The sequence below is a fragment of the Myxocyprinus asiaticus genome, chromosome 25 (assembly GCF_019703515.2).
Source record: "Myxocyprinus asiaticus isolate MX2 ecotype Aquarium Trade chromosome 25, UBuf_Myxa_2, whole genome shotgun sequence".
NCBI lineage: Eukaryota > Metazoa > Chordata > Actinopteri > Cypriniformes > Catostomidae > Myxocyprinus > Myxocyprinus asiaticus.
Window position 1 is genome coordinate 14625613 of NC_059368.1, and position 16590 is coordinate 14642202.

The window sequence follows — 16590 nt, forward strand, 5'->3', positions numbered from 1 at the left end:
CTTCCCTGAGTTTAAATCATATTTTTGGCTGTGGAGAGTTTGGCTGATCTCAGCAGAGCACTAGGTCAAATTTCAGCATTGTTGCACAGTGACAATAGGGGAAAGATCACATTCACACAGGAAGAAGATGTTTTATCAAGAGATTAATGAGAAATGTCAGTTGACTTTTTGTTTGCTCTGCATTAATTATTGCTCCAAACTGCCCCATTCAGCAATAATTAATGTGCAATACACAGCTTATTCTATTTATATTTATCCAACATACCATGCCTCTTCTGCCATTACATTCCCTTGCTTCTGTATATAACAGATTTGTGTATATATATATATATATATATATATATATATATATATATATATATATATATATATATATATATATAGTCCTATTGTGTATTTCTATATATACTTTATTTTATATTCACTTTTTTATTTATTTATTTATTTTTTTTATTATTATCTCTGTCTTTTTGCTGTATTGTTGTGTACTGGAAGCTTCTGTCACCAAGACAAATTCCTTGTATTTGTAAGCATACTTGGCAATAAAGCTCATTCTGATTCTGATTACACATTCGTTAGTCAATCGGGTATACAGCTACATTTGAATGTAAACAAATCTCTGCTGTAATAATAATGAAAAGTATAAAAACTGTGCCTGTCGTTCTAAATGTATTAGCTTTAGTTCATATCCAAAACAATTTGTGAGAATCCCTGCCCTTTCAGTGGTATTGAATGTTCTTGTCTGTGAAAATTTTAATGTTTGAGCTTTAAAGAAAAGCAGTCAGTTACTTATTAGTGATGAAAACACATTTGAAGTTTTTTTTTTTCCTCCTGTATGTAGGAATCCCAGCAGTGAGCTGCAGGTGTACTACGCCCCTCACCGCACATACAATGACTTCTTTGATGAACTCAACAGAAGGGGGGACACATTCTACGTGATCTCGTTCCGCCGGGTAAGCTGACCACCATGTCTATCTCTCTGTCTATCTACCTATCAATCTATCTTTCTGCCTTTTCTCTGTCTGTGGCCACACATGGACATGATTAATTGGTTTGAGAGCTCACACAAAGCCATAATGGGACACTTGAGACCATTCCACTACAATAGAGCACATGGCCTGTCTGAAATCCCGAACATATGCAAGAACATGGGAAGTTTTTGTAAACTTCTGTTTTCCAGTTCTGTAAACTAATGTTCTTGTATGAAATGAAAAGCAGTACCACTTTGCCAGTATTTGGCATACCGCCATAATTTAAGTTGAAGTGTGTAATTTTTTTCAATGTTAAAAATACTTTCTCCTATCCTTACGTTAAGCTTTATGTGTAGAGACAACTACAGTATCAGGGGTCGTTCACACGAAAGTGTTTTTTGTGTCTGTCTGCATTGTTTTTTTTTAAAATTGTTTTTCTATGTAAACATGCACTAGATCAATGTCTTTAAATGTTGCGGCGCATCTTGCACAGTATCTCTGTGTTTTGTTGACAATGTGTCAAGCAGGGACTAAAAACAGTTCAAGGTACTTTTTTTTTTTTTTTTTTTTTTGCAGAACATAATCGTAAATGGGAACAAAGTCATTTTCAATTGTTCTGGAGTGAAAACATTATTTTAAATGCTGGTAACTGGTTATAACCAGTAAATTTTCGTTCCGAGGCTATTTTTGGAATTACACTACTTCATGTTGCCTAAAAAAATGAAACATGTGATTTGGTCTTGAAGGAAACCTCTGCATCACGCATTTCTTTGCTCAATTGCCCGTTGTGGATGTCACATCCTGTGAATGAAGACCTTTTTAACAACTATGTATAGTAACTACATAAACAGTACATGACTGGCTAATCCAGATACAAGGAAAACATTAGTAATTGTAAAAAGTAAGTTTCTCAGTTGTTTCAAAGTCTTCACTGAATTAATGTTAGATATGATGCATTAATACAGGTTTGATGTTGCCGGGTTTTGACTGAGAAGCAGGTCTGGAATTAAAATTATACGTGAATTAACTGTATGTTTTTTATGATTTCTATGCTTATAAATCCACCACACAGCAAAAAAATGTAATTGCTTATTTTCACTTATTTTGGTCAAGTTAAAATAATTTTTTAAAAACACAATAAGACACCTCCGTTCTGTTAAATTGGTTGCGCTACATCTAGATTTTTTTCTCGCAAGAACATGTTTGGTCTGAATGACCACTAAGTAAGCCATTTGAAGGTTAATTTCAATGAAAATGTGTCTCTTTAGCGCTATCAAAATATTCTTCTGTTTGTTTGAGCATCCTGACCAGCCCGATGCAGTAACATTGTCTCAACCAATGGGCAGAACTATCCATTTGTCAGATCAATGGCAAACATGGGGAGTGTTTGGAAAACCTGTTTGAAAACTGTTATTTTTGCAATTCCGTTTGGTGCTGCTATTGGCGTAGCTGATCTGTTAAACTTTTTATACACTTGAGTGTCCATATGGGCTCCCTTTTGATGTGAAAACACTGGCATTGCCTTGCAAAACATGATTCAGAGTTATTCAAATGAATCAGGCCTCAGAGTGAAATGAGGTCTCTCTTGTGCACACATGTACATGAACGCAAGTACACATGGAACTGTACATACAGACAGAAGTATCATTACTGGCGTTTTTATGAAGATTTCTAGCCTTCACCCCATGTGTTAACACTGTGGCTCTATGGCAGTGTCAAATCAAGCTCTGTTTGTTTTATCATCCGAACCAGCCTGACATACTGAAGTAACATTGACCCAACCGATGCCATGTTTCTAGGACTATCTAGTGCCAGACTGTCTTTTTGGCAGACGAGGGGAGTGTGTTGGGAAACCTTTAATAAAAAAATAAAAAAAAGTTAATATTTTTTGCAATTCCATTAGGTAACAGTTGTTGCACCTCTCTCCTTTTCTTACCAATTACATATTTCACCTTTTAAAGATTTTAACATCACATTTTTCAGTTTTTCGTTTTTTATCAGTCCCAATAGAAAATAAATCACCTTAAATCTAAGAAATCTTGGATGAGTTGAGTCAGAAGACATTTGACCGGCTTAGTCATAGGAAGGCACCACCCTGTTTTTACCATTGTTTCATTAGGTCTTTGGGTTTATTCAGTCTACTGGGAAGTCAGATTTTCATAATATTGACCCAGTGCCACCAGAATTCTCCTTAGATGGTTACCTCCATTTATTAACATTGAAAGGTCAAAGCCTGATCCATCAGGCTGCAATACTAGCTGTCTAAGATTGAATAAAGGGAATGCATTTACCTCCAATTTGTGACCTTTTGTTTAGCAGGACATGGGCAATCACAGTGAATGAAGAAGATTTTATCAAAGGTTTTTTTTTCTTCTTTTTCTCCTGTTGTTGCAATTCTAATGATGTGTAGCAACTGGAGTTCACAGTTTCATGATGTTCCTTTTTTTTTTCTTGTTTTTTTTTGTTTTTGTTTTTTCTGATTAACAGTTTTTATTGATTCACACAATTGACAAAGAAAAGCAAAACATATATTCACAGAATCAACATTTAACCCCCATTATTCCCTTGCCCCCTCCCAATCCCCAACCCCACCCTGGCCCTCAACAAATATCCCCATGGTCACACTTGAATATACACATACAAAAAGAAAAAAAGAAAAATATATTAAAATTGGTTAGGACCCAATTTTTTATATATTTATCCCCTATATTAATGACTGCCTCATCGCCTAAAATACAGAGTCTGGGGCAAAATGAAATTTGAGTGCCTAGTACATCACACATAAAACTCTGAACCCTCAACCAAAATTCTTGGATCTTAACACACCACCAAAAAACATGGGTTGTGTCCCCATCTTCTGATTGGCATCACCAGCAGGTGGGTGTGTCTTTCAGACCAAGTCTATACAATATAGAGGGGGTCCAATAGAATCGATATAAAATCTTAAATTGCATGAGTCGCACCCTTGCATCTCTAGATGTAGACTTGATGTTTTTTAGAATCCTAGCCCACACTTCCTCCTCCAATACCAAGTTTAGATCTTTCTCCCATAATCTCTTGAGAGAAGCCGAAGCTCTGTCCCCCAGACTCTGAATTAGCAGGGAGTAATACACTGATGCCTCATGACCTTTTCCAAAAGCAGTAATCACCACTCCCAGAGCATCTTCCGCTTTAGGGGGGTGTATGCTACTCCCAAAAATAGTACAGAGCAGGTGGAGCAGCTGTAAATACCTAAAGAACTGAGACCTGTGAACCCCAAAATGTTGAACCATATTTTCAAAGGATCTCAACACTCCACTCTCATATAAGTCACCGAGCGTATTAACCTCCCTCTCAATCCACTCTGTCCAGCAGAAAGGGGACTTATTAATACATAATTTTAGGTTCAGCCATATGCTCAATGCTACATTTAAATAAATGTCCGAATTAAACACTCTGGACACTTTTGTCCATACTGAGTACAAATGCGAGAAAACGGGGTGTAATTTAACTTCTCCAGATAGTTTTATAGAAAAGCTTTGCAATGGCAAAATAGGGGCAAGAACTTCCTGTTCAATACAAAACCAGGGAGGGGCTCTCTCAGGTGGAAGCGACCAATGAACCAAATGTCTGAGAATGCATAATAATAAAACAAAATCTTGGGTAGGCCTAGCCCACCTTTGTCAATCGGCCTATCCAACTACTGAAATGTAATCTGGGACATTTACCATTCCAAATGAAGGACTTCGCTATGCTATCAAATTGCTTGAAATAAGAGAGGAGGACATCTATAGGGAAAGATTGTAGCAGGTAGTTGAATTTTGAATCATTTTAATAACATTAACCTTCCCAATCATAGATAAATGTAATAAAGCCCACCTGCCCACATCACTCAAAAACCTTTTTATTAAAGGGTTAACTCTAAATAAATCACACAAATCTGCTGGGAATAAAATACCCAAAATACTTAATGCCCTGTTTGGGCCACTGGAAGGCACCCAGCTGAAAAGCCGTTACCGGGCAGTACGCTGTCAGAGCCAAAGCTTCGGATTTAGACCAATTAACTCTGTATCCTGAGAACTTAGAAAAGGAATTAATAATTCTGTGGAGGCAAGGCATAGATCTAGTGGGGTCGGAGACAGCTTATGTGCCACACCTCCCGCTATCACCCCTGGAAAATCATCCTTCTTTCTTATCGCGGCTGCTAATGGTTCCAGGGCAAGACAGAGCAATAAGGGGGAAATATCCAGAGTAAAATAATCTGAAATTAATCAATTTGTTTGTACTGCCGCTACCGGGTGTCTGTAAAGTAACTTAATCCATCCTATTAAAGTATTCCCAAACCCGTACATTTTCAAAATCTTTAAAAAGATAATCCCATTCTACCATATCAAACGCCTTTTCAGCATCAAGTGAGATGGCAGCGACCGGAGTCTAATCATTTGCCACTGACCACATGATATTGATGAAACGCCTAATGTTATCAGAAGAGCAACGGCCTGGAGTAAACCCCACCTGATCTATATGTATAAGAGATGTCATAACTTTACTTAATCGGTTAACCAAAAGTTTTGACAATATTTTAACTTCTAGCTGGATCAGGGAAATTGGATGGTAACTCTTACACTCGCTTGGATTTTTGTCCTTTTTAAGAATCAGACTGATCCAGGCTTGTGTCATGGTTGGCGGAAGCTTTCCATTCTTTAATGATTCCGTATAACTTCTAGCTAGAGTGGAGCCAGTTCTGTAGCATAAGATCTAAAAAATTCAGCAGCAAAGCCATCTGGCCCTGGAGCCTTGCCTGTAGGCAAGGCCTTGATTACCTCACCAAGCTCAGAATCAAGAGATTGTTTTGCTCAGCCGACAGTTTAGGAAGTTCTAATGGTTCCACAAAGTTTCTAATATCCTCTTCAGTAGATGAAGATGTGGAACTATAAAGATCAAGATAGAATTCTTTAAAAGCATTATTAATATCAGTGGCCGAGATAAATATATCACCATTAACAGATTTCACTGAAGGAATGGTAGAAAAAGATTCTCTCTGTTTTATATATCTAGCCAGAATCTTCCTTGCTTCTTCCCCCGACTCAAAGAATGACTGTCTTGCCCTGAATAGCCAAAACTCCACCTTTCGTGACAAAATAGTATTATATCTGATTTTTTGATGAAAGCTGCCTACTGTATGATCCGGCCCCTAAGAACAGCCTTAAGTGCCTCCCAAGCCATGCCCACAGAGGATACTGAGGACCAGTTGGTCTCCATATAGACATTGATTTCAGCCTTTAGCATTTGTTGAAATTCAGGATTTTGCAAGAGGGATACATTAAAGAACCAACTATAAGATTTCCTTTTCTCCATATGTGGCAACACCTCTTAACACACCAGCGTGTGATCTGAGACTAAAATGTTTCCAATTGAGCAATCAACGACAGATGAAACGAGGGACTTAGATAAAAAAAAAATACAAAAAAAAATACTATTCTAGAGTAAATCTTATGGACTGATGAAAAAAATTTATAGTACCTACCAGATGGGTTCAAAAGTCTCCAAATATCTGTAAGACCAAGATTTTTACACATCCTGTGAAGCAGCAGTGTTACTCTAGGTGACTTGCACACTTTTGTTTCACTATGTTCAATGACTGTGTCCATCAATAGATTAAAGTCTCCCCCCAATAATATATCGTGAGGGGTGCCAGTGGCTTGCAACATCCCTTCAAGAGCTATAAAAAATCCCTGATCATTGACATTAGGTACATAAATATTAGCCAAAATAAGACTTTGTCCCTGAATTTCAGCTAAAACAATAATGACTCTTCCTAATTTATCTTTACTTTGAGACATTTGAATTGTAGATGTTTACTTCAGTGTTTACTATCAGTGTAATGACTCCCCTGCTCTTAGTCGTGCCAGCACTATAAAAAAATATCAATACCTTTCAAAAATTTTCAGCTTTTTTGCTGCGGAGAAAGGTGCGTTTCTTGAAGAAACACTATATCATATTTCTTACGCTTACGAAGAGAAATAACCTTCCTTCTTTTTATGGGGTGCCCCAACCCATTCACAGTCCACGTGGAGAGAAACAATCCACTCATATTAACATTTGACATTTTGACATAAAAGAAAAAATAGAATGTGTATCAAAGACATGATTATAAAGACCACATTCCAACATTAGTGCAACAATCAAACCCCGAACTTCCATTAGAACAAAACAAAAAAGAAAAACGTGTGCATTAACCCCACGCACAACAGTGCCAACTGGCGTCCATGTCTCCAAACTCAAACAGTCCATGAACGCCTACTAGAGCCACCGCAACAACCTTGCCATCGGCTCAAGTCCGGTGTTTCTATACACATTTTCTGAGACAGAATTACACAGCAAAAGATAATCTATCAAACAAACTCCATAGGCAGAATAAACACAAAGAGCGTGTTGATTCATCCATAAAAATGTCCTGATGGTGTGTTATTCTACAAAATAAACTCCAGCTGCTAGGCGGAACCAACACAAAAAGAATGTGCAGATTCTTGAAACAGTCAAACGAATGTTCAGTGAGCTGGTCCACTCGGCTGCAACATGAGTACAAGCAAATTACTTCAATGACTTTGCAAGAAATACTCCACAAAATAAACTTCAGCCGATAGGTGGCACCAGCACAAAAAAACAAACAAAAAAAAAACATGCAAGTTCCTCTGTCAAGCGGATGTTCAGTGAGCCGGCCCACTCGGCTACAACATGAGTGTAAGCAAATTACTTACTCACTTCAATGACTTTGCCAGAAATACTCCACAAAATAAACTCCAGCTGATAGGCGGAATAAGCACAAAGAGCGTGTAGATTCATCCACAAAACTTGGGTGTTGGGTGTAATGCATTACTAAGTAATTAATTAATGTTTTCATTGAAAAAAGTAAAGAGATTTTCAGTAATTTAATTACAGTTATTTCTGATGTAATTGTGTTAAATACTGTATAGACTATAGAACAATTCTATATAAAACAATAGTGAATTTAAAATCTAAATTTAACATCAAATGTCAAAATATATGTTTTCTAATTTAATGCTGCCCCCTTAAATTCATTGGCCAGTTCATGAATAATTTATTTGATTTTATATGATTTATTTGAAAGAATTAAAAGAACAGTTTCACGTTTATCCTTGTATTTTTCATCTGTTCGAGGTTGATAAGGGTTTTAGAAAGCAGTTATTAATAAGTAATGCAATTACTTTTCAGACAGAGTAATTAATACAGTAATCTGATTACACTGTAGAAGATGTAATAAGTAGTTAGTAACTAATTACTGAACCCCACTGCTGCTCCCTAGACTGGCAAACGCTGCCTGTTATCCTTGACTCAATGAATCAGCCCTGTTATGAATTGTTTTAGAGAAAATATAGTTCTACCAGAAAGACTCAAATTTAGCATGTTTATTTTGTGATAGTATAATGCCTTTTGGCCCCATCTGACGGCTTGGCAACTGGTTCTTCCAGAGGAAAATTGCAGAGATGAGGAGCCTTGCCCTCCAGTCAGGGACCCATATTGGTGGCATTTGTGGAGGGTGGATTCAAATGAACACTGGCAACCTGAAAGCAGTGAAATGACAGGCTATTAGAGGATCTTTAAAGGGAAGTTATAGTAAGCCCAAAGTATACTTCGGCATACAGGACGCATGACTCAAAATCTCGTCAAAAGCAGTGTGCGTGAGCACTGAACGCGTGCGCAGCATTTTAAATGTTATTGCTGCTTTAAGATGATTCGCTTTTGTTGTTTTCCTCATTTGTAAGTCATTTTGGATAAAACGTCTGCTAAATTAATGCATGCAAATGTACACTATATTGCCAAAAGTATTCGCTCATCTACCTTTAGACGCATATGAACTTAAGTGACATCCCATTCTTAATCCATAGGGTTTAATATGACGTCGGCCCACCCTTTGCAGCTATAACAGCTTCAACTCTTCTGGGAAGGCTTTCCACACGGTTTAGGAGTGTGTTTATGGGAATTTTGACCATTCTTCCAGAAGCGCATTTGTGAGGTCAGACACTGATGTTGGACGAGAAGGCCTGGCTCACAGTCTTCGCTCTAATTCATCCCAAAGGTGCTCTGTCGGGTTGAGGTCAGGACTCTGTGCAGGCCAGTCAAGTTCTTCCACACCAAACTCGCTCATCCATGTCTCTATGGACCTTGCTTTGTGCACTGGTGCGCAGTCATGTTGGAACAGGAAGGGGCCATCCCCAAACTGTTCCCACAAAGTTGGGAGCATGGAATTGTCCAAAATCTCTTGGTATGCTGAAGCATTCAGAGTTCCTTTCACTGGAACTAAGGGCCAAGCCCAGCTCCTGAAAAACAACCCCACACCATAATCCCCCTCCACCAAACTTCACAGTTGGCACAATGCAGTCAGACAAGTACCGTTCTCCTGGCAACCGCCAAACCCAGACTCGTCCATCAGATTGCCAGATGGAGAAGCGTGATTCGTCACTCCAGAGAACGTGTCTCCACTGCTCTAGAGTCCAGTGGCGGCGTGCTTTACACCCCTGCATCCGACGCTTTGCATTGCACTTGGTGATGTATGGCTTGGATGCAGCTGCTCGGCCATGGAAATCCATTCCATGAAGCTCTCTACGCACTGTTCTTGAGCTAATCTGAAGGCCACATGAACTTTGGAGGTCTGTAGTGATTGATTCTGCAGAAAGTTGGCGACCTCTGCGCACTATGCGCCTCAGCATCCGCTGACCCCGCTCTGTCATTTTACGTGGCCTACCACTTCGTGGCTGAGTTGCTGTCATTCCCAATCGCTTCCACTTTGTTATAATACCACTGACAGTTGACTGTGGAATATTTAGTAGTGAGGAAATTTCACGACTGGACTTGTTGCACAGGTGGCATCCTATCACAGTACCACGCTGGAATTCACTGAGCTCCTGAGAGCGGCCCGTTCTTTCACAAATGTTTGTAGAAGCAGTCTGCATGCCTAGGTGCTTCATTTTATACACCTGTGGCCATGGAAGTGATTGGAACACCTGAATTCAATTATTTGGATGGGTGAGCGAATACTTTTGGCAATATAGTGTAGATAGAACTAGCTTACTAATATGAGTCTTCCCATTAGAACTAATGCGTAAGCTTCAATTTTCCTCTTTTAATTCACCTGTTCATCACCCCCACCCCAAAAGTTATACTGCTGATCTGAAGGAATGTGTCTTCGAGGTCTCATTCTAACTGAAACAATTAACATCCTCTTTCATCCATCTATCTCCCTACTGTGTGCAATGAACCATCACTTGGGAAATTAATTTTGATTTCTCTTTATAATTTTTTAGACTCTATTAGTTTACGTTTATGTTTGTTTATTGTGTTTCCTTGGTGTGTGTTTCTGTGAAGTTTTGCATATCTTATTTTCTTTTCTTTCTTTCTGTTTCATTTCTCCCCTGCATCTCTCTCTGGAGTGTATTTGCAGATTAATAGGATTTATTTCATTTTTCCATTTCATCAAGCTCTCTGATCACCCAGAGTTGGGTTTACAGTAACATCCCAAACTGTGCTAGAAATGTTTCCATCGTCCTCCTTATGTAAGCTGGTCATACGATCCTTGGCTTGCAGCTCCCTCTGAGCCTGTCAGTTTAGAGTTGCAGGAAGTCCCTTTACTGGCTGTGGGATGAGAGAGGTGTAAAAAAAGAAGGATAATTTTCTATCCATTCCGGAGTGGAACTTCAATAAATTGCCCTTGAAGGTCTCTGCGTTGTTCTGTCTTTTCTGAGCGCTGAAGTAAAGCAATTATTGTTAATTCACACATTTGATTATCTATTCATTTTATCTGACTCCAATTTTATATTAATCTGACTCCAATTTTAAGTTGACCTCTAATTTATATTTAAGCTCTAATTAATTTCTGATCATTCTTTTAATTTAACATTTTTATGTTATTGATTACTCTAAATCCTCTTCTATTCATTGTCCTTTTGATCTTTGGAGACTTACGCTGGCCGTTATTAAATTACGTAAACCTCCCGAAAATGGATAGCCAGTTCCGTTCTTAGTCAGCGGTTGTAGGGTTAACTAATATCGTCTGGTTTGGCTTGTCTCATAACCAGACGATATTGCCGCTTAGTCACGTACATACAACTTGCTAAGACGGGCGGTGAGCAGTGACTGAGAGTCTTTAAATGGCTTTCTCCTACCTGGTTGTCCTGAGTGGTTTCTCCTATATTAAAGCTCCAGTATGGTCTACCCTGGTCTAATGAAATTCAAATCCTACCCGGCTGTCCTAGGTGGTTGTCCTACCTGGTTGTCCTGAGTGGTTTAAATTCAAACTGAGAGTCTTTAAATGGCTTCCTCCTATATTAAAGCTCCAGTAATGATTTCAGAGGAATTCAGAATAAATCAAATAATAACAGTTTATTTGTATTTTATTATAAAAATTTGTATTTTTATTTGTCAGGTAGGATATAAAACATTGTTGCAGAAATTCAAATCAAAGCCAATTTCACATGATCAGAATAAACAAGCATTACTAAAAATAAAAGACAAGTCAAAGAAACATACCTGACAAAACTACATGTGGCGGTACAGCATGGGAGATCTGCATACAAATTCCCAGAGCTTCATGCCAACTTTCCTTAAGTATCTAGACAGAATAAACATTGTGTACAAAATGGTATTATCCTTTGAACAATGAGGATTTGGGGGTGAATGGGTTCTTGACTTCCTGGGGTTTAACCTTGTTAACATACAGGAGATAATTTCAATTGTAGGTCAAGGAGGGGGAGACACCTCCAGAATTATGCAGTATTTGGCAAAGACCTTATAACTTTGTTACCATTAGTTTGATCAACATGGGAATGAGACCATTATACCAGTCGCACAGAGACCTCTTAAATGATATCAAACACATACAGTTGCATTCTTTGTTTTCATGGTATTTGTTATATTTTTACATATAAATCTTGTGTCTTTTGTGTTGGTCCAGAGCTGATGAAGGGGAGAAGGGGGAGAGAGAAGGGGGGGCAGCAAGGTGATTTGCAATTTATCACACTGTGGTGATATTCAGGTGTAGATTTCAGCTTTTGTGAGAGAGTTCTATGACGTTGATTCTCGCAGAGTTCTTTGACTTTTACCGGAAATGGCGCCTTTTGGTTGTAGACATTCTGGTGCCAGTCTTACAGAGGTATAACTTATACTGTTCTGCACACTCACTTACCCTTTCAAGTCATGGAGGCTAGGGTTGGGATTCAGGGAATATATTTTATCAGTATTTGGGATGCAAAATAAAAACATTGCAATCCAAAACTGTGATGTATTGTGATGTTTGACTCTATTCTCATTCATCTTTATTGGTCAATGCTTTCCACAACAGGTGCTTAATGTGTTGCTTAACTTATAATAGCGTATGTACAACAGCAGAAGTCCATGTCGGGTGCCACTTCTGTCAGCCAAGAACAAAAAGCTGAGGCTGCAATGGGCCTACCATCTGTGGACCTCAGCAGAAATCGAGATTCATCAGACCAGGCTATGTTTTTCCCGTCTTTATCTGTCCAGCTTAGGTGAGCCTATGCCCCCTGCAGCCTCAGCTTTCTGTTCTTGGCTGACAGAAGTGAAACCCAATGTGGTCTTCGACTGTTTTTGGTTTGACATGTTGTGCATTCTGAGATGCTATTCTGCTCACTACAATTGTACAGAGTGGTTATCCGACTTACTGCAGCCTTTCTGTAAGCTCGAACCAGTCTGGCCATTCTCCGTTGACCTCTCTCATCAACAAGGTGTTTCCGACCAAGGTGGTCGAAATCACTGAGATCACATTTTTTCCCCATAAAATACTGTGATAATTTTAAATATCAGCTTTGGGTTTTTTCCCCCTCTACCTCTAAGGAAGGCTGTTGGATGAGAGAGTCTGAGCCACACGGCTGTTCTTGGTCACCTTCTTGTGTCCAAAGATGTCTTCAGTTCCTAAAAGACCTCCTTGTCATAGTCTTGTCTAGGGAGCCACAGTGGGCTTGGAGGAACAAGTTAGAAAAAGGTGTAACACAAATTAAATCATTAAATGATTAATGAAATTGTAATTATCTGTTTGGTGTTCTGTGCAGGCACATGTCACTGTTTTGCACCGGACTCCTTTTTGTATATTTTTAGTACAGTGACAACAGATGGTTTTAAACACAGACACATTTGATAAAGTCTACATGACTCAAAACTTCACAACCCATCTCCCATCCATCACACAGTCAGTAAGAAACAAAAGTGTTATTACAAACTCCAACTCTGGGTCTTTCCTGCCTGCATAGTTTCTGTCTTCAACAGGTGTCTGTCCTGACAGGAGAATGTCTCCAATTGGTTCAGTTGAGTTAGACGAACACATTTTTTGGACCTTTGGTTCGGTAGTGTTACATTACATTCTCAAGGTCTTTAAATTGCATGCATTCGAGGAAATTAGCAGCTTTCTTCAGCAAATGTTAAGTGTTTCTTAACATTCCTCCTATTAGCATGTGCTCATTTCTTCAGCACTATATATAGATGCTTGTCATTAGCGTGTACATTAAATAACTGAAAAACTGTCTCCTTGTTGATGAGTTTGAGTTTCATTTGGATTCTTAGGAGTTAATTTCAAAAGTACAGAGCTGCTTGGGCAGTTATGGGTACATGCTGTGGTTATTGCTAAAAACAAGTTTGTGTTTATTGTTGAAGGATAGGCCTCTGGTTGTGGCCTTTACATGAGTTTATTCTATGATGCAATGTCTATGGTAACATGCTATATTAGGTCCATTTACAGTTGTAATACATTTCTGATGGCTGCATTATGATAAAGGATCATGAATGTTGCTGATTGAGTTCCAAACATGGGCTATTTGGGAATACCGACATATATAATTTTTTTAATTGTGTGTCAATAACGTTCGGTTAATATACTCTATTGGTTCTTCAAACTTCTTCAGCAATGACCACTGCAGTTGAAGTCAACAGCAATGTAATAAATTCTTCTCATTCACATTTTTGCAGCTGACTGACGGCTGTTCCTCTCGTTTACAGGATCACCTTCTCCTTCCTGCCACCAACCACAACAAAGGAAGCCGACCCAAAATGTCTGTTGTGCTGCCAGCTATGAATTACAATGGTAAGAGAAAAGAGTTCTGAATGATCTTACAGGATTTATATGGTTAAAATTATATAGACATTGCCCATTACGATACTCAATTTAGTTTATAGCCAATAACAAAAATTATGGGCTATATTGTCTGTTTCCAATATCGGCCTAATCATACCAATACTGATAATTGGTAGCATACAGACACAATTACAGACATAGCGTGCATCCCTACTAATTTACAAAATCCTTTGTCTCATGTCTTATGCCTATAAAATGAGCAAAAACATCTGTTACCTTTTGAAGATAAGTCAATGTATTTTCCTGATTCTACAGTCAGAAATCACTAGCCAGCTCCAACTCTTGGTTCCCAGTTTGGTCTACCCGGATCATCCTTTGTACAGTACATGATCTCAACCAATGACTAATCTGACTGATAGTGAAATACATGACAGTCCTTTAGTCTTGTCACTGAAAAAAAGAGAAATTGTTGCCGTGTTCTGCATGTCTTCTGACTGGCGACATAAATACTGGTTTACATTTCAGCGCACATCCTTCACTCAAAACCACCGTACCCCAGACATTTCCTGCTCGCAGACCAGAGCTGTTTATGCCTGTATGCTGATAAGCTCACAGTCAGTTCACCTCTGATTACACGATTGCTTTTTTTGACCACTGCTGGGTGAGAATGTTCAATTCAGAGTCCTGACAGAGGAGCAGCACACAAGAGCTTCCAGTGAGTTAATTACTCATTAATGAGTAGGGGGTTAGACATCTGATTGATTCATGTAGCAGGAACAGATGTTACTGTGCAATAAAAAAAAAATCTTTTTTTAAATCTTAGGTATGTGTGTAATCTTTTTGATGTTAAAATACTTTATCTTATCAAAGTTTAATATGTAAAAACAACTATAAGAAAGCTATTCACAGATAGCCTTACCCAAATGTGTAAACACTGTGACACTGTGGTGCTATCTCTACATTGCTATCCTGCCCATTCCGACAAAGCAACATTCGATCAACCAATGAATTGAATCTGTTAAGCCGGCGCCACACTAGCCAATTTTTCCAGTGATTTTCAGGTGTGAGCTTCATTTACATAATTGCTGCCAGTCGGTACTCCCAGCTGAGTTAATGGTTCCAGCAATGGGAAAAAATGAGCAAACATGACAGAAAAAAATTATTCTGTCGCAGCTGGATATCATCACAAATGCTGATTGTAATCCATAGTGATTCTGTCTCCAAGCATTTTTCCTGCGATTTTCTCCTACACTAAATGACTAATGAAATGAGAGAACGGAGGTACAACAGTCTGTTTTTTTTAACATAATTTCTTTACTCACCGAAAGCTGCATATGGACATACACATTCTACGGCAAGCCTCGAGGGGATAAATACACAATCACACTTTCACAAGGTAAAGTTAGTCCATGAATAATATCCTAAATCACTCTTTTACAATTGTTAATGCTCATGCGGTACTCCTATTGTTTTTTTGGTGACCTTAATGTGACAGGGAATCAGAAAGAGAGAGAGAGAGTTACAGTGAATTGGTATGTCTGTAACCCCTCCACCTTTCTTAATCGGCAAGTTTGTCAAACCTCCGACTGAAGAGAGCGAGATCTCAGCAAAACAGTTGGCAAGTGTGGCACCCTCAGCCTAAATTGAGTTTTTTTTTGGAGTCTGCTAGTGTGGCAGATGGGGTGTGGCAGATGGGGAAGTGTTTGAGAAAACTGTTGCAGAAATTACACACGTCACCTTTAAGACAATGGTTTTGATTATGCTCGTATGAATTTGTGAATTTTAAAAAGAGAACTATGTGTTGAAATTTGAGGATGGTGGATTATGTCTAGAATAGTTATGTTCCCTTTATTATTACATTTCTCACTCTTGGCTGCGGTCACAGTATCAGATTAGATTAGCTCTGTACTGATCTCAAGAAGGGTGATTCAGGGTAATGTGATATCCCTGCCCCTGGAGGGTGAACAGATCAGTGTGAAAGACAAGAGTTTTGTCCCTTTTTAGAGAGAAGATGGATAAAAGTGTAGTCCAATTTCATCTCTCCCTATTTTTCCTACTATGGCACTATGGTTAGATTCTGTGAAAGCCTGCCAAACAATAGGTGCAAATACCAGGAACGGAACAGCCTCTACCTTTCAGGAGGTAATATCAGTAGTAGACTGATGTGTCTGTAACTCTTTGTGGTTTGCATAGTCTATTTAAAGGTTAAGTTTTTTTCACATGTTAAATTACATTCCCTTATCCCAGTTCTACAAGTAAGCCAATTGTAGGTTAACTTCCCCAAAAAAGTTAAAATGTTATGGCACTGTGGTACTATCAAATCATTGCTCTGTTTGATTGACCCGACATGGCAGCATTAGATCTACCAATGGTGTGAGTGTAAGGTGGGACAACCTGTTTGTCTGACCAATGCCAAACCAATGAGAAAACTGTTTGAAAACAGATTTTTGCAATTCCATTTGTATCCACTTTTGTGCAGATATTACACATTTCACATTTAATTGCAAATTCCAACTAATTAAATACCCTAAAATCAAA

General features: G+C 38.5%; 1 protein-coding gene across 2 annotated transcripts in view; it reads left to right on the top strand.

The window, feature by feature from the left end:
• Nucleotides 1-16590, top strand: part of LOC127416388 (cyclic AMP-dependent transcription factor ATF-6 alpha-like) — a 60497-nt gene that overhangs the window by 32157 nt on the left and 11750 nt on the right. The window contains exons 14-16 of one of the 2 annotated variants that reach the window (XR_007893099.1): nucleotides 842-953; nucleotides 13977-14061; nucleotides 14578-14767. Coding sequence is in view for 1 of the 2 variants with exons in the window: in XM_051655727.1 (XP_051511687.1) it covers nucleotides 842-953; nucleotides 13977-14061 (197 nt within the window). In the remaining variant the exon portion in view is untranslated. The remainder of the gene's footprint in view (nucleotides 1-841; nucleotides 954-13976; nucleotides 14062-14577; nucleotides 14768-16590) is intronic. The other variant, XM_051655727.1, reaches the window with a different exon arrangement.